We start from the raw sequence: 21784 nt of genomic DNA, 5'->3' as shown, positions 1-21784 counted from the left end.
AACCCAGGAGGCGGAGGTTGCAGTGAGCCAGGATCTTGCCACTGCACTCCAGCCTGGGTGACAGAGCCAGACTGCCTCAAACAACAACAACAAAAACAAACAAACAAACAAACAACAACAAAAAAACACAGATGGACATTGGGAGGCCAAGGTGGGCAGATTGCTTGAGCCCAGGAGTTTGAGACCTTGAGCCCAGGAGTTTGAGACCAGCCTCAGCAACATGGTAAAACTCTGTCTCTACTAAAAAAAAAAAAATTAGCCAGGTGTTGGAGTGGGGGGACTCAGGCAGAAGGATGGCTTGAGCCCAGGAGGTCGAGGCTGCGGTGAGCCATGATCGTACCACTTCACTCCAGCCTGGGTGACAGAGCAAGACTCTGTCTCAAAAAACAAAAAAATACAAACAAAAATAAAGCACACAGATGGACAGAAAAGAGCCCTGGAACGTTATTCAGTAAAAACCCACCTCTCCTTCCTCACTAACAGAACCCTGTTTTGGCTCCACCCCTCAGGGAATGGAAACTACCCCGGACGGGCCGGTGACCTAGTGCTGGTGATGGGATGCCAAAGGCCGGCTTGGGGCACACAAAAAGGAAGATTTCCTCATTGTTTATTTTTTCTTTCTATCTTTTTTTTCACTTCTAGCTGGTTACACGTTCATTTCCTCATTGTTTAGAAGAACCCTAGGTCTTTCCTGCCTCTGGATTTCGTCGCAGCTGATGTGACTCGGGGAACCTCACACCTTGCTACCTTGACGCCAGCACAGAGGGTGGCAGAGGGCAGAGGACGGAACCCAAGTCCTGGATGACAGCAGCAACCATCCATTGCCCCAGGGGCCACCCTTATCCTCTGGACGCCCTCTTCTATGAGATGATCCATTTCTTCACTCATTAGTGAGTTTGGGGCAGAGTTTTCCATCACTTGAGCCAAAGGCCTCCCAAGTAATACAGGCAGAACAGCATAGATCGTCTCTTACAATCTTGTGTAAGAACATGCACCCAACCAGCTGGAGGTGACCCTCGGGAACAGAACAGCATCGGCTTCCACTCTCTACTTCCTAAAGATCTTTACTGTTTTAAAGGAAATTTTCAAGGGGAACACTATAATTTGATAACAAAAAATAAGATTTCCTTAAGTCATAAGATTCTTATCTCCCATTTCCCTCCAAACCAGTAGATCTCAAATTTTTCTGGGGTGAGGAGCCGTACAGCCCCTTGAAAAGCAAGGTCTCCCAGCAGGTGTGAGAGTGCAATTCCACACACAATTGGTGAGAGTTCCAAGACCGGAGGTCAAGAGCTCCTGCTCCAACCACGGGGCTCAAGTAAGCAGACACCCAACGCTAATTAGCTTTTGTTTCTCATTTGTCTTTTTTTTTTTTTTTTTTTGAGACAGAGTCTCACTCTGTCGCCCAGGCTGGAGTGCAGTGGTGCAATCTTGGCTCACTGCAACCTCTGCTTCCCGGATTCAAGTGATTCTCCTGCCTCAGCCTCCCGAGTAGCTGGGATTACAGGTGCCCGCCACCACACCCTGCTAATTTTTGTATTATTAGTAGAGACGGGGTTTCACCATGTTGGCCAGGCTGGTCTCAAGCTCCTGACCTTGTGATCCACCCACCTTGGCCTCCCAACGTGCTGGGATTACAGGTGTGAGCCACCACTCCTGGCCTCATTTGTCTTTTTCATTGGGAGTTTTTAAGCTCAAACACACCTCTTAGGGGAAGCCATAGGAAGGCAAAACTTCCTAGGATGGGGAGTGTTACCCTGGGACTCCAGCTGTGAGTGCCAGCTGTGAGGCCTCCTCAGCCTGCAGAAGAAGCAGATGCAGGTCCTGCTCCTTCTCCAGTGCTAAGCTTCCAAAAGCAACTCTGGGGTCCTGGAACTCAGGCCTCACTATGCTGCCTACCCAACTGGGGGGACACCAGGCTTCCACTGTGTCCCCTCTGGACCTGAGGCCACTGATGGGAGAAAAGGCCAAGAAGTGAGAAAGGGGACAAATGAGATCAGGCTCTGGATTCAAGATTCTAAAGCGACTGCCTAGCATGGGGGCTGGCTAACTTGGGCCTGCAGACCAAATCATGCTCACCAAGTGTTACAGGAACACAGCCATGCCATCCCATTTGCCTATTGCCTGTGGCTGCTTTCACATCACAATGACAGGCTGCAGAGGGACAACAGAAACCTTAGGGCCCAAAGCCAAACAGATGGATTATCTGGCCTTTACAGAACTTTGCCCACCCATGACCTAGAAAGAATCTTGAACGTCACACAGCCCATCTCCTAGCCTCCATCAGCTTTCGGCCCTTCCTAACTGCAAGCCTCTCACACCAGGGAGTCAGAGCACCTCCCTTCTAGTGAAACTCCAGAGAAAGCAGCTCACCACCTTGCAATACCTTTTGTTCCATTTCTCAGTAACTCCGATCGTGGCCAGGTGTAGTGGCTCATGCCTGTAACCAACACTTTGGGAGGCAGAGGTGGGCAGATCACTTGAGCCCAGGACCAGCCTGGGCAACATGGCAAAACCCCGTCTCTACAAAAAATACAAAAATTAGCTGGGCGTGGTGGTCGTGCCTGTAGTCCCAGTTACTCAGGAGGCTAAGGTGGGAGGATCACTTGAGCCCGGGAGGTGGAGGTTGCAGTGGGCCAAGATTGTACACTGCACTCCAGCCTGGGCCACAGAGAGAGACCCTGTTTCAAAAAATGGTAATAATAATACCAACTCCCACCATGAGAAGCCTCTTGCTTCCGGACGGCTGCAGCTTCCTTTCCTTGAGCCCTCACTGCCCTCCTTCTGCCATCCAAGGTCAAGCACTCACCACCCAGATCAAGTTCTCAGCCTCCATTCTCTGTCTCCAGGAGGTTCATCCCAAGGGCCTTCCCTGCTGCCTCCACCCAGGGCCTGAATCCCTTCACAGTCCTCGGTGGCTGCTCCTCCGTGGCTGTGCCCAGAATGACCAGGAGCCCCTGCTTTGAATGCAGCAGCTTGAGGTCAGAGTGTCCCCAACTCCCACATCCTCAGGGTCTGCTCAGCTACTGGAGTGTCCTGTATGTGGGTGGTGGGTAGCTTCTCGGGGAGTGACATCCCTCCCGTCCAAACAGCATCATGTTACATCCAGCTTGCTGTCAGCATTTGTTGAGCTTCTCAAGGGCCAAGACCACTTCCCGATTATACAAGTATGTATAGTCTGGCACCTGGCAGGTGCTTAGCTAAATGAATGAAAAAATGAATGAGTGAATGAATAGCTCATAGCAGGTTGGAAAGGGGCTCATGGTGATCATCGCCATCATCATCATGATATGGTACCACAGGAGCACACACTAGCAGATGTATGGACAGTGCTGGCCACAGGAGCCCAGAGCTGGGAACACTGGAGGAGACCTAAGTGGACTCTTAGGTCATTCGGCCCATCTTTAGAGACCCACTAGCTCAGCCACGACATGAACCCACGCATAATGTAGCCCCATGCCAATCAAAGCCCCTGCAGGTCAATGGAAGAAGTATTCCTGTTTACCAGTTGGACCGGGGGTACCACAGAACCTCTGCAGCCTTGGAACGCGGAAAGCCATGTCTTGGCAGGTCATTGACCACAGGTCAGGTTTCATCTTGTTGGGAATGGAGGATCATGGTCCATGCTCCAATAACTCAAGGTGTGTCCCCTGCCAAGAAGCGTCCAGAATTTAGGATCAAAGATGCCCTTTGGCCACCAACACTTAGGGGACGCAGAAGCAGGAGGAGGCTATAGAGGGGTGTTCTGGGAGGACTGTAAAATGTGGAAGAGGCCAAGTGCAGTGAGTCATGACAGGTGAGTCCGCGACGGCCTCACCCGAAGAGTGGCTGTGGGAGTGAGCTAGTGTGTGAGCACGCAGGTAGGCATGTGTGAGTGTGTGAGGTTGCACATCATATACAGAGATTTGTGAAGCCTAAAGCTAAAGACAAACGTGTGCCAACCCCAGATGTCAGTGCCCTGAGGGTGTGCTGGGCTCCTAACTAAGATGAACATCAATTGTGGACAGCCTGGCACCCTCTGGCTCCCAAGACCTGATTTGTGGACTCTTAGGCCATTCGGCACATCTTTGGAGACCCACTAACTCAGCCACACCACGAACCCATACCGAACATAGCCCCATGCCAATCAAACACCCTGCAGGTCAGTGGAAGAAGTATTCCTATATAGTAGTTGGTCCAGGGGGTACCACAGGGCTGAGGGTATAAAGTTAGTTTGGTTGGTATGCAACAACATTTAAAAAAAGAGAGAGAAAGTCTGGCCAGGCGAAGTAGCCCGTGCCTATGATCCCAGCACTTTGAGACAGGAGAATCACCTGAGCCTAGGAGTTTGAGACCAGCCTAGGCAACACGGCAAGACCCTGTCTTGAGAAAAGAAAAAAAAAAAAAAAAAAAGTTAAAGTCTCCTGGACCTTACAGCTTTGAAATCAGGCACTTTTTAATAATCTTGCAAGGGAGAAGGGGGAAAGGACTTTTCTCTTTTCATATAATGTAAGATTTTAATAACTGTTTTCATCACTCAACTTCAAATTCCCATTATTCAAATTCTCATAAAATTCGATGGCTCTGTAACAAGGATGGTGGAGGAGACATCCCAGGGAGAGGGAGGTGGGGAGCGAGGAATGAGGAGGAAGAGGGAACTCCCTACAAAGATAAACCCACCAGCAACTGTGGAAGCTCCTTCCAGCTCCTCCTACATGGGTTAATCATGCGTGCTGCCAAGTAAAAGCAGCCAGCACTTAAACCCGTCTAAGACACAGTTCCAAGTCATGGGGTCTTTCTGCCAGAGACTAAGACCCAAAACAGAAGGCTGACCTAAAGCTATCCTCCAGAAATCAGACAAGCCCTATGTCCTCTTACCCTACCCCCCAATTCAAAATTGTCAAATGTACAAACTTCAGTGAAGGTGAGGAAATTTCACATCTAAGGTGATCACTGTTGACTGAAACTACAGCCAGGACAAATCAGTACCTCTTGTCTTTCTCCAAGGAAAAAGAAAGCACTTAACTTCTTCCTTTTATTTCCATCCATCTTTCCCATTTTTAGAGTCAATTCACTCAAAAGATTAGGATGCCAGTATGCAGGCAGCCTCACCTCCACCTCCCCAGTAAGCCTCCCTAAGAGGGCTCACTTTATATCTCTTTGGAAAATTCCCAGCCTTCCAAATCTACACCCGCTTCTCCCTCCTTTAGAGATAAGACTAAGAAGGAGAAAAAGAAACTGGGAGAGGAGAGGGGATGAGAAATGAAGAATTCCACAATAGCCTCACCTTTTTGGGTTTCACTGGTGTCTTGGTAATGCGGGACTCTGGCACTGGCAGGACATCCATGATACCACCGTTTCACATTCTTAAGAAAAAGACAGCTTTCCCATAGCCAAATGTTCTTCTTCCCACCCTCTCTTTGGGGAATCGAAACACAAGCTTTTAGTATGCTGCAAAAACCTCGCAGCTGCATTTTAAGATGTTGCATTGGGGTCCTGCCTTTAAGTGGCTGCCCTCATTGCCTCCCTTTGAAAGAGGCCTCCAGATAAGTCCAGGGTAATTAAAATTTCCTGTCTAACCTTGACTGCTCCACCAGCTCACGTTACAGCCACGGATACACACTGTAGAGTCAGTTTCTTCTGGGCCTTCTCATTCTTTTAAAATCAGGCCACTATTCTCTTGGCTCAGGCTATCCAGTAACAGTCTTGGAAATGGAGAGGGAACTTTCTCTGGCCGGGCTGATGATGCCTCTGGCTTCCCACACTCATTAGAAAACCCTCTTTCTTCTACAACACACCATTTAGGAGCCAGCCTCATTTGTTAGGTCCTAAGGACTCAAAGACAAAGGACACCACTCCAAGAACCCAACAAACTCAGAGGCTGGGAAGGATCCAGTTTTTTTAAGCCTTGAAAATGTAAGAAATCCCTAAGCCAAATACTTTTAAATAGGAAAATCAAATTTAAACGATCAAAGCATGTCTCCCAGTATCTGTATGAATCTTTCTAGCCCCAAATAAAAAGACAGGGTGTACTTTGTACTGGTCTAATCAGGTTACACACTGCCAGGGGCCCAATGAACTAAGGCGATATCAGAACGTGAATCTAGAAACTGCTTAAAAGTGAAATTCTTAAGCCAGGCGCGGTGGCTCACGCCTGTAATCCCAGCATTTTGGCAGGCTGAGGAGGGTGGATCATTTGAGGTCAGGAGTTCAAGACCAGCCTGGCCAACGTGGTGAAACCCCATCTCTACTAAAAATACAAAAATTACCCGGGCATGGTGGCACACACCTGTAGTCCCAGCTACTCGAGAGGCCGAGGCAGGAGAATTGCTTGAACCCGGGAGGTGGAGGTTGCAATGAGCCGAAGTTGTGCCACTGCATTCCAGCCTGGGTGGCAAGCGAGACTGCACCTCAAAAAAAAAAAAAAAAAAAAAAAAGAAAAAGAAAAAAGTGAAATTCTTGCTGAAAACAGGTGTGTTTCTGGCATGAAGAGGGGTGTTATGTGGGTTCTGTTGGTTTTGTTTTTTGTTTTTTGTTTTTTTTTTTTGAGAAAGAGTTTCATGCTTGTTGCCCAGGCTGGAGTGCAATGGCACAATCTCAGTTCACTGCAACCTCCGCCTCCCAGGTTCAAGCAATTCTCTTGCCTCAGTTTCCCATGTAGCTGGGATTACAGGTGCCTGCCACCATGCCCGGCTAATTTTGTACTTTTAGTAGAGACGGGGTTTCACTATGTTGGCCAGGCTGGTCTCAAACTCCTGACCTCAGATGATCCACCCACCTCGGCATCCCAAAGTGCTGGGATTACAGGCGTGAGGCCCGTGCCTGGCCAGGTTTGTTTTTATAGTTAGGTAGTGAATCCACTTGAATTAGGGTCGTGCCTTGGGAAGACATCTTTCTCCTGATGGGGATGGGAGTCATACTGGCTTTGGATAAATCTGAGATTCTGACCTCCCTAAATCTGAGAGCTTCCTTGGAAGAGGCTCCAGAGATGGTGCTCAAGCTCTGGGCAGCATTTCTCACTCCCTACACTCAGTTGAATAGTGCCTCCCCAACCCCACCCCAGCCCCCGCCAAAATTCATGTCTACCCAGAACATCAGAATGTGGCCTTATCAGGAAATAGGGTCTTTACAGATGTAAACGTTAAATTAAGATGAGGTTATACTGGATTAGGGTGGGTCCTAAATCCAATGACTGGTATCCTTATGAGAAGGCCATGTGAGCCGGGCGCAGTGGCTCATGCCTGTAATCCCAGCACTTTGGGAGGCCGAGGTGGGCAGATCATGAGGTCAGGAGATCAAGACCATCCTGGCTAACACGGTGAAACCCCATCTCTACTAAAAATACAAAAAATTAGCCAGGCATGGTGGTGGGCACCTGTAGTCCCAGCTACTCGGGAGGCTGAGGCAAGAGAATGGCGTGAACCTGGGAGGTGGAGCTTGCAGTGAGCCAAGATCGCACCACTGCACTCCAGCCTGGGCGATAGAGTGAGACTCCGTCTCAAAAAAAAAAAAAAAAAAAAAAAAAAGAAGGGCATGTGAAGACACAGGAACACACACAGGGAGAACACCAGGTGCTCAGGGTGGCAGAGATTACGGTGATGCGCCCATACCACAAGGAATACCAAGAATTCTGGCAACCGCCGGGCGCGGTGGCTCACGCCTGTAATCCCAGCACTTTGGGAGGCCGAGGTGGGTGGATCACAAGGTCAGGAGATCGAGACCATCCTGGCTAACACGGTGAAACACCGTCTCTACTAAAAATACAAAAAATTAGCCGGGTGTGGTGGCGGGCGCCTGTAGTCCCAGCTACTCGGGAGGTTGAGGCAGGAGAATGGCGTGAACCCGGGAGGCGGAGCTTGCAGTGAGCCGAGATCACGCCACTGCACTCCAGCCTGGGCGACAGAGCGAGACTCTGTCTCAAAAAAAAAAAAAAAGAATTCTGGCAACCACCAGAAGCCAGGAAACAGACACAGAAGGAGTCTTTGCTGGAACCTCAAGGGCAGCACAGCCCGGCTGACACCTTGGTTTCAGACTTGTCAGACTTCTGATTTCCAGAACTATGAGAGGATACACTTCTGCTGTTTTATGCCACCCAGTTTGTGGCATTTCATTCAGGCAGCTCTAAGAAACAAACAACCTCACCCAGCAGCAGAGGAGCTAACGAGTTCCTTCCACAGAACCCGGAAGGGCAAAGCACACAGTCCCATGGGGACCCAGAACTCACCAAGAGGCCAGGTCACCACTCCACAGCTCAAACTGTGGGCTAAATCAGGTTCAAAGGATAAAGAGGACTCAGCAAAGTGAATTATTAAACAAAAAAGGACAACACAAAATATGCACTTTTTTTTTATTTTTTTGAGATGGAGTCTCACTCTGTTGCTCAGGCTAGAGTGCAATGGCATGATCTCGGCTCACTGCAACCTCCACCTCCCGGGTTCAAGCGATTCTCCTGCCTCAGCCTCCTGAGTAGCTGGGATTACAGGCGTGTGGCACCATGCCTGGCTAATTTTTGTATTTTTAGTAGAGATGGGGTTTCACCATGTTGATCAGGCTGGTCTCGAACTCCTGACCTCGTGATCCGCCCGCCTCAGACTCCCAAAGTGCTGCAATTACAGGTGTGAGCCACTGCGCCCGGCCAAATGTGCACATTTACCCAAATTACGGATATGTGATAATCTAAAAATTAGTGGCTAAAATCCACCAGGCCTTCACCATAGGCTGAAACATGGAGCTAAATGCATCACATACATGAATTATTTTAATCCCCACAATAACCCCACATGGCAGGTCCTGTGCTTTCGAATTTGACAGAAGGGAAAACTGATGGCACAGAGCTTTTAAATAAGCTGCCCAAGGAACCTTCCAGGTAGCAAGTGGTGGGGCTGGGGTTTGAACCCAGGAAGCCTGCCTCCAAGTGCTCGCCCTTCACAGCCTCACAAGACTGCTGCTGCCATGAGTAAAATCTGGAAGGTAATCCAATAGAAAACAAATTGGCGTGTTACATTTTCTTTAGTGTTTTTAACATTCTTATGTTATTAATTTAAGCTGTTGTGGCCACACCACCACCACCAAGGATGAGCCATCTGAGAATGGGGACAACGCAGAGAGGAAGGTGGCTTAACAAAAAGAGAAACTAAGCACTGATGGCACCACCTAAGCTCCTAGATCCAGCCATACCTGAAGCTTGTGATGGCTTTTTGGTTTCCTCAGCCAAATTATTTCCCTTTTGTTTATGCCAATTTTGGTTGCAAGTGACAAAAAACTCAACCTAGAAAGAAATACCAAGTACTGGTTGAGCTGTTAGCTCTGCTGGGATCCCAGGCCACACACTGCCTTCCCCTTAGCTTTTTTTTCCCCCCCTTGAGACAGAGTCTCCCTCTGTCACCCTGGCTGGAGTGCAATGGTGTGATCTCTGCTCACTGCAACCTTCACCTCCCAGGTTCAAGCAATTCTCCCACTTCAGCCTCCCGAGTAGCTGGGACTACAGGCCCGTGTCACCACTCCCGGCTAATTCTTGTATTTTTAGTAGAGATGGGGTTTCACCATGTTGGTCAGGCTGGTCTCGAACTCCTGACCCCAGGTGATCCACCTGCCTCGGCCTCCCAAAGTGCTGGGATTACAGCCATAAGCCACTGTGCCCGGCTCCCCTTTGCGTGATCCTGGTCCAGTACCTGTTTGCTCACAGATGCCACCTTGCTTCGTCTCCCAAGACCCTCTCAGCATATGGACTCTTTTCATCACTCTTAGGTAGTCAACTACAAGTTGATCTTTCCAAAGATTGTTTTATAGGAAAAACAAAAGAAGCCTGAGTGGCCACAAGAAAGCTTGAAGATAAAGGTCCCTCCCCAAGATCCCCTGAATCCAGCTGGACTGGGAGGAACTGGTGGGGTCTGGGAGCAGCCCGGCCAGGGCAGTCTTCCCATGAAAGGCATTACCCCAGAGAAATCAAAGGGCTCCAACAAGCCTTGCCTCACCCATTGCTTTTCCATTTTTGCCCCAGCCGCATTCAGCCCCACTCGGCCTTCCTGAATTGCCCAAACTAGACCCAGAAAACGCCACAGATCAGTGCCTGGAAGCCGGACAAAGAAACCGGGGTGTCACGGAGGCAGAGGAGGTGGAGGCTCCCAGGTGCCGGCTCTGCAAACCTCCATGCAGGGGCAGCGGAGGCTCAGGCGACGCAGTGCCAGCCACAGCGCCTTTAAATAGAACCTCCACGCGAAGGGCAAACACATTCCATGCGCTTTTAAAAACGCCCAAGCATGACCTGGCCGGCGGCCTCAACTCCCCCAGGCATTTTTCCGGTCTCGGCTCAATTCTGGAAATATTAATAGCTCGGTTAAGAGCTTACCGGGTGCAAAATACTTTTCGGCCTTAAAAGGCAGGGACCGTTACTGCTCCCACTCTCCAGATGAGGAAACTGAGATCCAGGGAGGTTCCAGGCGACGAGGTGGACTAGTGGGTCTCTATCGCCTACCTCTGGCTCAGTGTCTCCCCAGGTGGGCGGCTCCCCGCGCACTGGGGCTCACAGAGCAGGACCGGAACCAGCCCCCGCCGGACCGGTGCCAGCGGCCAAATTCGGTTCCCACAACCGCCCCCCCACCCCGCCCCGCCGCGCCCCCAGGAGGCTCCCGGGCCGCGCTTGCTCCAGGAAAGTCCTGAATCTCTTACAACGAGTTCACCAAACTCCCCGTTCGCAGCCTTCGCTCATTCATCAGACCCCGCGCTGCAGCCAAGGATTAACTTTCCCCTTTTGTTTTAAAAGATAAAAGGCCAACAGGGGCTAATTTTTCCCTTGGGGGATACAGTGAAAGCTGGCAGGTGAGGCGCGGCGACGGCTCCCTTTCCTAGAAGTTGCTTTCGGAGCAAATCTCCGGACCGGCTGGCGGAGGGGGCGGGACCGGTGGTCGGGGTTGGGGGACCTGGAACTCGGGCCTGGCAGCCCCCGAGAACTTTTGGGCTCCGTCCCGGAGAGCTCCTGCTCCTGGTGTCCCCCCTCTCCGGCCCTGTCCCCCACCGCGCCAAGATAGACCCGAGCACGCAAGATCTGGCTGCGTTGGGCCAAATGCTACCTGCACCCCGGGACCCCTCCCCACACAAACGGGGCCCGGGACTTCGGACCAGAAAGCCCTCCGGCTCCCTCCCTGGTCCCGGGGGCGAAGGGCGCGCAGCGGGAGCTCACAGTTTGAACATGCTCTCCAGGTCCTTGATGAGGCGGCGGCTGAACTCCGGGAACTCCGTGTAGGGGTTGAAGACCCTGCAGCGCCGGGGCCGCGCAGCGCCCTCGTTGATGTCCAGCCGCCGGCTCAGCTGGGCGCTCAGCTCCGCGTCGGCGCTGGCCGTGGGCGCACAGGCGGGGGGCTCGGGCTCGGGCTCGGGCTCGGGCTCCGGGGCTGGGGCGCCGAGGGGAGCCAGCTGGGGGCCACTCTCCTCGGCCTCCTCGCGCCGCAGCCGGCGGTCCAGCTTGCGCGCCAGCTCCTCGCTGGCCATGGCGACGGATCGCAGGACGCGGGAACGCGGAGACGCGAGACGGGGCGCAGGGAGCTGGCGGGCGGCGCGCTCCTCGCAGGCTCCAGGCTCTACACCACTCCGCTGAGGCGGCGGGGACCCGGCGGTTGGGAGGGTCTGAGGACCCGCGGGCGGGGCGGGCGGGGAGGGCGGGGCGGAGCTGCGGCTTTAAGGAGGCGCCAGGGCTCAGGGACCGCCAGCCTGGTGGGAGGAAGCCGCCGGTGTCTGTGCGTCCCGGAGACCCCGACCTGCTTCCTCTCCCAGCGGCTCCAGGCGGGAGGCTGACCGTCCACCCGGAACCAGGCAGGGACCCTCGGATCAACTCCGACCTTGCTGCCCCTGTCAGCTCCGGGGAAAACCGCAGCGGGAAAAAGCGTCTCGACCGTTCAGGCGGTGCCTTTCTTGTCCCCCAGAAGTAACCCGACTGGAAGCGCTCGCGGCCCGGGACAGGCTGGGTGGGGGAGGCGAGCGCCCCCGAGCGACACCCACGCGTGCCCCGCGTCTGGGAGTGGTGGCCACCCTCCCCAGGATCAGGGAGTGGGAGGCGCCTGCCCGGAGCGCGGGGCGGGGGAGCTGCTTTTGAAACACTCATTGAAACGAAATGTTTCCAAAACATGCTAAAAATACTAAAAACAAATAAGCAAACAAAAAAGAGGGAGAGCAAACGAGCAGAAAAAACTCCCGTTTTCCCTGGAGGCAGGAAAGCAGCGCAGCTTCAGGGACTCGGGCTTTTTTGCGTGAAACCAACAAGAAAGAGAAGAAACCTGGCGCGGAGACTCACACCCGCAATCCCAACACTTTGGTGTTGGTGGCGGGATCTTTTGAGCCCAGGAGTTCGAGACCAGACTGGGCAACATAGTTAGACTGTCTCTACAAAAACTTTTTTAAAATCAGCCAGGCGTAGTGGCGCTCGTCTGTAGTCCCAGCTACTCAGGAGGCTGAAGTAGGAGGATGGCTTGAGCCCGGGAGGTCGAGGCTGCAGCGAGCCATGGTCAGGCCACTGCACTCCAGCCTGGGCGACAGAGTGAGACCCTGGCTCTAAAAATAAACGAAGAAGGAGAAGGAGGGAGAGGGGGAGGAAAAAAGAAAGGAAAGAAGGAAAAGAAGCTTGAAAATTAAATCAGCATTTTTAACAAGAGGGTAAAAACAAATACAGTCGTCATTCTCCCCAAGGAAGGCTGATGCCGCTGTTACATCAGCCAGGCGTTGAGAATCTTGTAAACACGGGTCTGTCCCCGTTTGAGAACGACGCTGCTCTGACCCACCGTGGGCTGATGACTGGGGCGGGTCAGTGACCCCGCTGGACTGTGGTCGTCTGAGACCCAGGGACCAGCCTTTGGCATGTGAGTGCAGGGCATGTGGGGGACCTGGGTTAAAATGTTATTTTTAAAAAGTTATAAAGGAAAATACGTTTTTAAAATAAAAGTATAAAAATCTTTCTTTAACATTCCTACTGAACAACTTGACTTGGTACGGAGAATACGGGTTTTACACACACAATGGCAACCCTGCAAATAGATCACAGGGCGCTACACTTCCTGACCTGGTGGTGGTGACTAGGAGGTTGGCTTTGTTGTCACATCTGTTTTGACCACTTTATGTGACACATTTCAGAGAAAAAAGGTCAAAAATTTTTCGTAATTAAAAAAGCTTTTTTTAATTTTATATTTTAAAAACTTTTTTTTTTTTTTGAGATGGAGTTTCACTCTTGTTTCCCAGGCTGGAGTGCAATGGCGTGATCTCGGCTCACTGCAGCCCCTGCCTCCTGAGTTCAAGTGATTCCCCTGCCTCAGCCTCCGAGTAGCTGGGTTTACAGGCGCCCACCACTGCACCTGGCTAATTTTTTGTGTTTTTAGTAGAGACAGGGTTTCGCCATGTTGGCTAGGCTGGTTGTGAGCTCCTAGCCTCAGATGATCCTCCCACCTCGGCCTCCCAAAGTGCTGGGATTGCAGGCATGAGCCACCACACCCAGCTGGTTTTGTTCTTTTTTTTAAATGTTCTTATTCCATTGAGTTCTCCTCAAGAAAGAAAAAGTTCAAAATTCTTAATAGTCTCCATCAACAAGAAACTTTGGGGCTGGGCGCGGTGGCTCACACCTGTAATCCCAGCACTTTAGGAGGCAGAGGCAGATGCATCACTTGAGCCCAGGAGTCTGAGACCAGCTTGGGCAACCTGGCAAAACCTTGTGTACAAAAAAATAAAATAAAATAAAAAACAACTAGCCAGGTGTGGTAGTATGCACCTGTAGTCCCAGCTGTTTGGGATCGCTTGGGCCCAGGAGGTGGAGGCTGCAGTGAGCCATGATCACACCACTGCACTCTAGCCTGGGTGATAGAATAAGACTTGTGAGAGAGAGAGAGAGAGAGAGAGAGAGAGAGAGGGAGGGAGGAAGGGAGGGAGAGAGAGAGAGAGAGAGAGAGAGAGAAACTTTGCATGAGTAAGTAATACAATTTTTTTTTAAGACGGAGTTTTGCTCTTGTTGCCCAGGCTGAAGTGCAGTGGTGCGATCTCGGCTCACCGCAACCTCTGCCTCCCAGGTTCAAGTGATTCTCCTGCCTCAGCCTCCCAAGCAGCTGGGATTACAGGCACCCACCACCACGCCCAGCTAATATTTTATATTTTTAGTAGAGACGGGGTTTCACCATGTTGGCCAGGCTGGTTTTGAACTCCTGGCCCCAAGGAATCCACCTGTCTTGGCCTCCCAAAGTGCTAGGATTACAAGCATGAGCTACTGTGCCCGGCCGGTAATAGAATTTTTAAACCATTTTTTACACGCTGAAATTTACAACAGTTCATGCTAAAAAATCTAACAGCTCTTTTTATTTATGAATATAATGTTGAAAATTTTTTTAATTAAAAATGACTTTTTTTCTTTTCTTTCTTTTTTTTTTAATAGAGATGAGATCTCTCTATGTTGCCCAGGCAGGTCTTGAACTCCTGGGCTCAATCGATCCTATTTGCCTAGGCCTCCCAAAGTGCTGGGATTACAGGGGTGAGCCATGGTGCCCAGCCTTGAAAATTCTGAAATTAATGAGAATGGATTGTGAACAAAATTTCACTTTTTCATTGAAGTGTTTCCAAATGAGGGAGCGCTTTTAGATAATGCGCTTGCATAATGTGAGCAGTCACCTGGTGCCTCTCAAAAGGCACATCACCTGCAAGGGGCAAAGACTGAGGGCTGTGTCCACCAGGCACCCAGCCCAGATAGAACGCCCTCTGAGCTATGTCCCGCCCCTGAGGGAAAATAGCACAGGCCCACAGTATTCACCAGGCAACACCTGGCCACCCCTTGGAATGAAGTGTTAGTATCTCACTAGTGACAGTTCCAGGTGGTCACCGTTACGGCCACAGCTCAAAGCCTGTTCTCCTTCTCCTCTTTTCCAGTGTCCAGTCGGGCACCTGACAAAGACTCAAACATGCTTGGTGGGCCGGCTGTGGTGGCTCACACCTGTAATCCCAGCACTTTGGGAGGCTGAGGCAGGCAGAACATTTGAGATCAGGAGTTCAAGACCAGCCTGGACAACATGGTGACAGCCCGCCTCTACTAAAAACACAAAAATTAGCTGGGCATGGTGGCATGTGCCTGTAGTCCCAGCTACCTGGGAGGCAGAGGTGGGAGAATCGCTTGAACCTGGGAGGTGGAGATTGCAGTGAGCCAAGATCGAGCCATTGCACTCCAGCCTGGGCGACAGAGACCCTGTCTCAAACAAATAAACAAACAAACAAACAAACAAAAAACATGCTTGGTGAATCATGGGCCAATATCAATCTTACTGTACAAATATGACCCATGTTTTGTAAAACAAATGTCTATATATGGAAAAAAAAACTAAAGGGGGCAAATTATTAACAGTTATAAATGCTAAGAGTCCAGATAATTTTCATTTTCATTTTTTAAAATTCTCATTTTTTTTTTGGCCAGGCGTGGTGGCTCATGCCTGTAATCCCAGCACTTTGGGAGGCCGAGGCGGGTGGATCACCTGAGGTCAGGAGTTCGAGACCAGCCTGGCCAACATGGTGAAACCCCATCTCTACTAAAAATACAAACGTTAGCTGGGCGTGGTGGCACGCACCTGTAGTCCCAGGTACTCGGGAGGCTGAGGCAGAAGAATCACTTGAACCCGGAGAGAGGGAGGTTGCAGTGAGCCAAGATGGCACCACTGCACTCCAGCCTGGGAGACAGAGTGAGACTCCATATGAAAAAAAAAATTCTCATTTTTTAAAATTTCCTACAATGAATGTACAAAACTGTAATCAGAAAATGAAAGTTCTTGTTCATAGTGAAGAATGGAGGGCGGATGTTTTTGCTGTAGAGCAGCTGAAAATGTTTTGTCTGTGTCATGCCATGAGCTCATTTATTTCACTAACATTCTGGGGTGGCCAAAGGAGGTTCTGCCTTTCCCAGGGAAAATAAAATCATTGTTTTCACTCCAAGACTTCTCGTTCAGTTCTATTGCTGTGTAACAAACCATCCCTGAATGTAGCGGCTTCAAACATTTATTTTGCACACAGATGTCCAGTTTGGGCAGAGTTTTGTGGAGAAATCTCTGCTCTAATACACTTATCAAAAGCAGGGGGCTGCGCTAAGGCTGGAGGCAAGAACCACCTGCAGACTCCCTCCCTCACGGGTCCCAGGATCCGTGCCGGCTCCAGCTGAGCCCTTCACTGGGGCTGTTGGCAGGAACACCCACACGTGGCCTCTCCATGTGGCCTGGGCTTCCTCGCAACATGGTTAGTAGGCTCCAAGGGTAGGCTTTCCAAGAGGGAGAGTCCGGTAGCAGCTGTATCACCTTTTGTGATGTAGCCTCAGAAGTCACATAGCTGAACTCTATCGGCCAAGCCAGTGACAAAGGGGAGGGAGCGTGGTTCGAGGAGAGGGATCACAGACTCAGGGAGAAATTCTGGCATTTTTTTGGATGTTATAATCTGCCTACCTGCCCTCTGAAAAATCTCTGCAGAATTGAGTCAGAATGGAGATTTGAATCTCAAATCCCTGCGGAATTGAGTCCATTTCTGTGGCATCTGGACAAGAAAAGATTTCTCTTTCAGCCCCGATGGGTCAGTACGGGCCTCTGAGTCCTGTGGGAAAGTCTGACCTGCAAGTCACAAAGAAGTCAGAATGAACTAAATTCCAGAAAGGGAAGAGCAGAACCCCAGGGCTGCTTTCATCCCCGGAGGTATTCCCTCCCACTTGTTTTTGGATTGTCAACTTCTTTCTTGAACAAGTCAAAATTTCAGGATTTTGATTTGTTTTAGAGCAAAAGGTTTTTGACTTTTATAAACATTGTTAAGCACTTCATGTCATGGCCAGGCGCAGTGGCTCACGTGTGTAATCCCAGCACTTTGGGAGGTCAAGGCAGGTGGATTATTTGATGTCAGGAGTTCAAGACCAGCCTGGCCAACACGGTGAAACCCTGTCTCTACTAAACATACAAAAATTAGCTGGCCTTGGCGGTAGGTGCCTGTAATCCCAGCTACTCAGGAGGCAGAGGCAGGAGAATCACTTGAACCTAGGAGGCAGAGGTTGCAGTAAGCCGAGATCACGTCACTGCACTCCAACCTGGGCGACAGAGTGAGACTCCATCTCAAATAAATAAATAAATAAATAAATAAATAAATAAATGTAAATAAATAAAACATTGTTAAGCACTTCATTTTGGTGCAGGATCTTCATTCCATGTTTCTTCCTGTGGTGCCACATTAAATTGTAAATATTCTAAGATTAGATAGTGATGATGGTTTTACAACTCTGGAAATACACCAAAAACCACTGAATTGTACACTTCAAAATGATTAGTTTTACAAAAAAATAACAAAACAAAAAAAGGATGAGTTTTATGATAAGTGAATTATATCTCCATAAATCTTAGTTTAAAAATAATATAATAAGCCATTACATATTAACATAAATAATATTGATAAGAAGAGAGGCATTGTTTTACATTTTTGCAAATGTCTTCTACATCTGGCTTAATAGTTAGATATCACATCTGCTTCTGCATTTGATTTGTTGCAATTTGTTTTGTTTGAAGTATATGAAGAAAATCCAATCTTCCACAGGTCGCTGGAAATACAGTTGGATATACAGCTGAAAAAAGGGAGGTGTCATTTAATAGGCTTTTCAGATAATGGTGGATATTCTTCTTTGATATGACACCAAAGCTCAGACAAGTAGTGATTTCTTGAGTTTAGTTGCAATGTGGAAACTGAAAGTATATGAACAAACTTTACATACTCTGTTTCAGAAAAATCTGTTGCTCTGTCTTCCATATTTAAGATCCATGACCTATGCATATTTTTGTACCATTGGCTATGTTGACATATTTTACTTACATGATATTAAAGTTTTCAAAAATTCTAGTTTTTTTTTTTTCTGTTTGTGTTTTTTTAAGACAGGGTTTCATTCTGTCACAAAGGCTAGAGTACAATGGCAAGATCATAGCTCACTGAAGCCTCAAACTCCTGGGGTTAAGTGATCCTCAGCCTCCCTAGTAGCTGGGACTACAGGTGTGTGCCACCACAACTGGCTAATTTAAAAAAAAATTTTATATATATATATATATATATATATATAGAGAGAGAGAGAGAGAGAGAGAGAGAGAAACAGGATCTCACTATGTTGCCCAGGCTGGTCTTGAACTTGGGGCTCAAGTGATTCTCCTGCCTTGACCTCCCAAAGTGCTGGGATTACAGGCAAGAGCTGTCATGCTTGGCCCAAAATTCTAATTTTTCTTTGAAGCTCACATTTTATTGTTATTGGAAAGTACTATCAATTGTTTACCTTGAAGTGACAGGCTCACTTTGTTCATTGTTCTAGAAAGTGTCTCTGAATACCCAGCTGTGAATAGCCATGGATTGTCAGCTGTGCTTCCAGGCAAAATTGATGTTCCCTGAAAAGGGAGCTAGTTCAGCTCATAAACAACAGCACAAATGCTTTTCTCAAGATGACTAATAGACTTTGATCTGCAGCAGAAGGGCTTTATGTTCACTTTCCATCCATTACACCAAATATTAAAAAGGTGTGTACTTAAGGATCAAAATTTATAAATTAATTAATTTTAGACAAGGTATCGTTCTGTCACCCAAGCTGGAGTGCAGTGGTTCAATCTTGACTCACTGCAACCTCCACCTGCCGGGTTCAAGCAATTCTCACGCCTCAGCTTCCAGAGTAGCTGGGATTATAGGCATGCACCACCATGCCCAGCTAATTTTTTTGTATTTTTTATAGAGATGAGGTTTCGCCATGTTGGCCAGGCTGGTCTTGAACTCCTGATCTCAAGTGATCCGCCTGCCTCAGCCTCCCAAAGTGCTGGGATTACAAGCGTGAGCCAACATGCCCAGCCTCAAAATTTAATAAAATTGAAAACTATTTTCCTGCGTCATCAAGGATATATATATTTTTCTTTTTTTGGACACAAGTTCTTGTTCTGTCACCCAGGCTGGAGTGCAGTGTTGTGATCATGGCTCACTGCAGCCTCAACCTCCCGGGATCAAGCAATCCTCCTACCTTAGCCTCCCAAGTAGCTGGGACTACAGACAGGTGCATGCCACCATGCTGGCTAATTTTTGTATTTTTGTAGAGACATGGTCTTGCCACGTTGCCTAGGTTGATCTGGAACCTTGAGCTCAAGCAATCCTCCCGCCGCAGCCTCCCAAAATGCTGGGATTACAGGTGGGAGTCACCACACCCAGCCTCAAGGACATTCTTAAAGGCAATTAATTTTTTTAAAATGAGGAGTGTATGATGGTGAAGAATACAATAACTCTTGGTATAGTTTGATGCCACTGCCTTAATTCAGGCTGAGGCGATGTCAGGTTTACCCACCATTCCTTTCGCATCATGGGTACAAATGACAACACATTGAAAAAGGCAAATACTGTCTTAGTAGTATGAAAATAGTTCTCAGAGGTATGTGGAGCACTTTGAGGAATCACTAATCTACCTTATTTCTTTTATTGGCAGCTGAGTATTCTGTTCTCTGTGTGTAGCATACGTTAACTAACCTGTCCCTGTTGGGGGACATTCAAGGTCATTCCTATATTTTGTTATCTACACAGTATTACAAAGAGCAGAGGGTAGACTCCCATCCTAAGTGGCTTTTGGGTTGGAAGTTCAAAAATTTCATATATTCAGGCATGCATACAGTGCTTCAATCAACAAATAGGAACTCAGACCGGGTACGGTGGCTTGCCCTGCACTTTGGGAGGCCAACGTCGGAGGATTGTTTGAGCCTAGGAGTTCAAGACCAGCCCTAGGCAATATAGCGAGATCCCATCTCTGCCAAAAAAAAAAAAAAAATGTTTAAATTAGCCAGGCATGGTGGTGCGTTCCTGTAGTCCCAGCTACTCTGGAGGCTGAGGCGGGAGGATTGCTTGAGCCTAAGAGATCGAAGCCGCAGTGAGCTGGGATTGCACCACTGCACTCCAGCCTGGGCGACAGAGTGAGACTTTGTCTCAAAAAACAAACAAACAAATATGAACCCAGTACCAGCAAAATAATACAAAATCCCTGCCTTTATGGCCCACATTCTAATGGGGGAAACAGATAGTCAGCAAAATAAATAAAAATCTATCTTAGATGATAAGTACTAAGATAAAAATAAGTCAGAAAAGCATCTAAGAAAAGTGTGGTGGGAGTGGTGGGGCAAGTTGTAATTTTAGGTAAAATGACCAGGAGGAGCATCATGGAGTAGGTGACATTTAAATCATGACCAGCAGAAAGTGAGGGGGTCTAACAGTGAATTGAGGGCTAGAACCGAAACAACAGAGGCTGTAGGCGTGGCATTCCTCACTTTTTTGCCAGCATCTTCTGGCAATTGTGTCCTTTCCTCTAATTCTTTCCCTATAGATGTTTCTAGATAGCCCTCAATGACTTCACCTTTCCTCCAGGGATGTCTCCTCAAGGGCAAGTTTCAAGCCTTTGTTTACGTTTGAGAAACCCTTAAAGTGATTCACACAACTTTCCCCGGCTTGGCTGCCAGTGTCCAGTGGGTAGCCCCCAGGCACTAGCTAAATGCGTTTCTCCCCATCTCTTTTATTAGCCCAGACTGTGTAAATGAATCCCAGCAAGCCAGACACAAGGGTGCCCCCTGGCATAGGCCCTGGAACCCCTGTGTTGGCACAGCTGCTGGAGAAATTCCTGGCAGAGAATCAGAGAATCAGGCATCAAGAACAGGGGAGCTTTTAAACCTCAGACTCCAGGCACCAGGCCAGACCCACAGGCTCTAACCCCCAGGTGAGGCCTGGTTCCCAAAGCCCCCTGTGGCCCCTGTCATCCATGTCTGTGGTCTGGGGGGCAAGCTGGGGCCGGAGGACTTTAGGGACTTGCTAGGGAGCACCTCCAGGGGGCTGATTAGCAAAGACCTGGGTTCCCTGGGTAGGCTCAGCTGCCCGCAGGCTCAGAGAATCAAGAGAACAACAAAGGATTCCAAAAGAAAGAAAACATCAGTCTTATTCCTCACCGGACAGGAGAAGCAAAAAACCTATGAGTCCTAAAAGGCTGGAGGGAGGGAGAGCAGACCCTACCCCCACAGCCCTGGGAATGGTTATAAGAAGATGACCCGCCCGGCCCCATCTTGTCCCCACCCATGCCCTTCAGGGGCTGGCACCACCCTAGGAAGCTCCATCCTCCCAGCCGTCTGTCCCTACATCTGGTCGGTCAACTCTTGGTTCTGGCCCCTGGGGCCATTCTGCTCTCTCCTCCCCTTCTCTGCACAGGTCTGCACACAGCTCTCACCTGGGGGGTCAGGAGGCAGTGCTTTCCTCTGAAGGAGCTCAGCCCTCTGCCCACCTGTCCTCCCTTCACTCAGGAAGGACTGGTCCAAGACAGCGCGGTCCAACAGAAATAGAATGAGCTATTTCTTTTCTTTTTTCTTTCTTTCTTTCTTCTTCTTCTATTTTTTTTTTCTTCTTTTAGGCAGAGACTCATTCTGTCACCCAGGGTGGAGTTGGCTCACTTACAACCTCTGCCTCTCGGGTTCAAGCGATTCTCCTGTTTCTGCCTCCTGAGAAGCTGGGATTACAGGCACCTGTCACCACGCCCGGCTAATTTTTGTATTTTTAGTAGAGACGGGGTTTCACTGTGTTGGCCAGGCTGGTCTCGAACTCCTAGCCTCAGGTGATCCACCCGCCTCGGCCTCCCAAAGTGCTGGGATTACAGGCATAAGCCACCATACCCGGCCTCAGAATGTGCAATTTCATTGGTAATTTTGAATTGAAAATTTTCTAGGCCGGGTGCCGTGGCTCACACCAGTAATCCCAGCACTCTGGGAGACTGAAGTGGGAGGATGGATTGAGTCTA

The 21784-nt window shown here is 49.2% G+C and overlaps 1 protein-coding gene across 1 annotated transcript in view; it reads right to left on the bottom strand.

Moving 5' to 3' along the window:
- The window catches only part of EFHD1 (EF-hand domain family member D1), a 50346-nt gene extending 38443 nt beyond the window's left edge, over positions 1-11903 (bottom strand). Inside the window, exon 1 of the mRNA XM_054477532.2 lies at positions 11159-11903. Coding sequence (XP_054333507.1) covers positions 11159-11466 — 308 coding nt within the window. The 5' untranslated portion in view covers positions 11467-11903. The remainder of the gene's footprint in view (positions 1-11158) is intronic.
- Between the last annotated feature and the right edge of the window lie 9881 nt (positions 11904-21784).

The sequence above is a fragment of the Pongo pygmaeus genome, chromosome 11, assembly GCF_028885625.2.
Source record: "Pongo pygmaeus isolate AG05252 chromosome 11, NHGRI_mPonPyg2-v2.0_pri, whole genome shotgun sequence".
Taxonomy (NCBI): Eukaryota; Metazoa; Chordata; class Mammalia; order Primates; family Hominidae; genus Pongo; species Pongo pygmaeus.
Note: the sequence above shows the minus strand (reverse complement) of the source record. Positions and strands in the feature narration are given on the sequence as shown.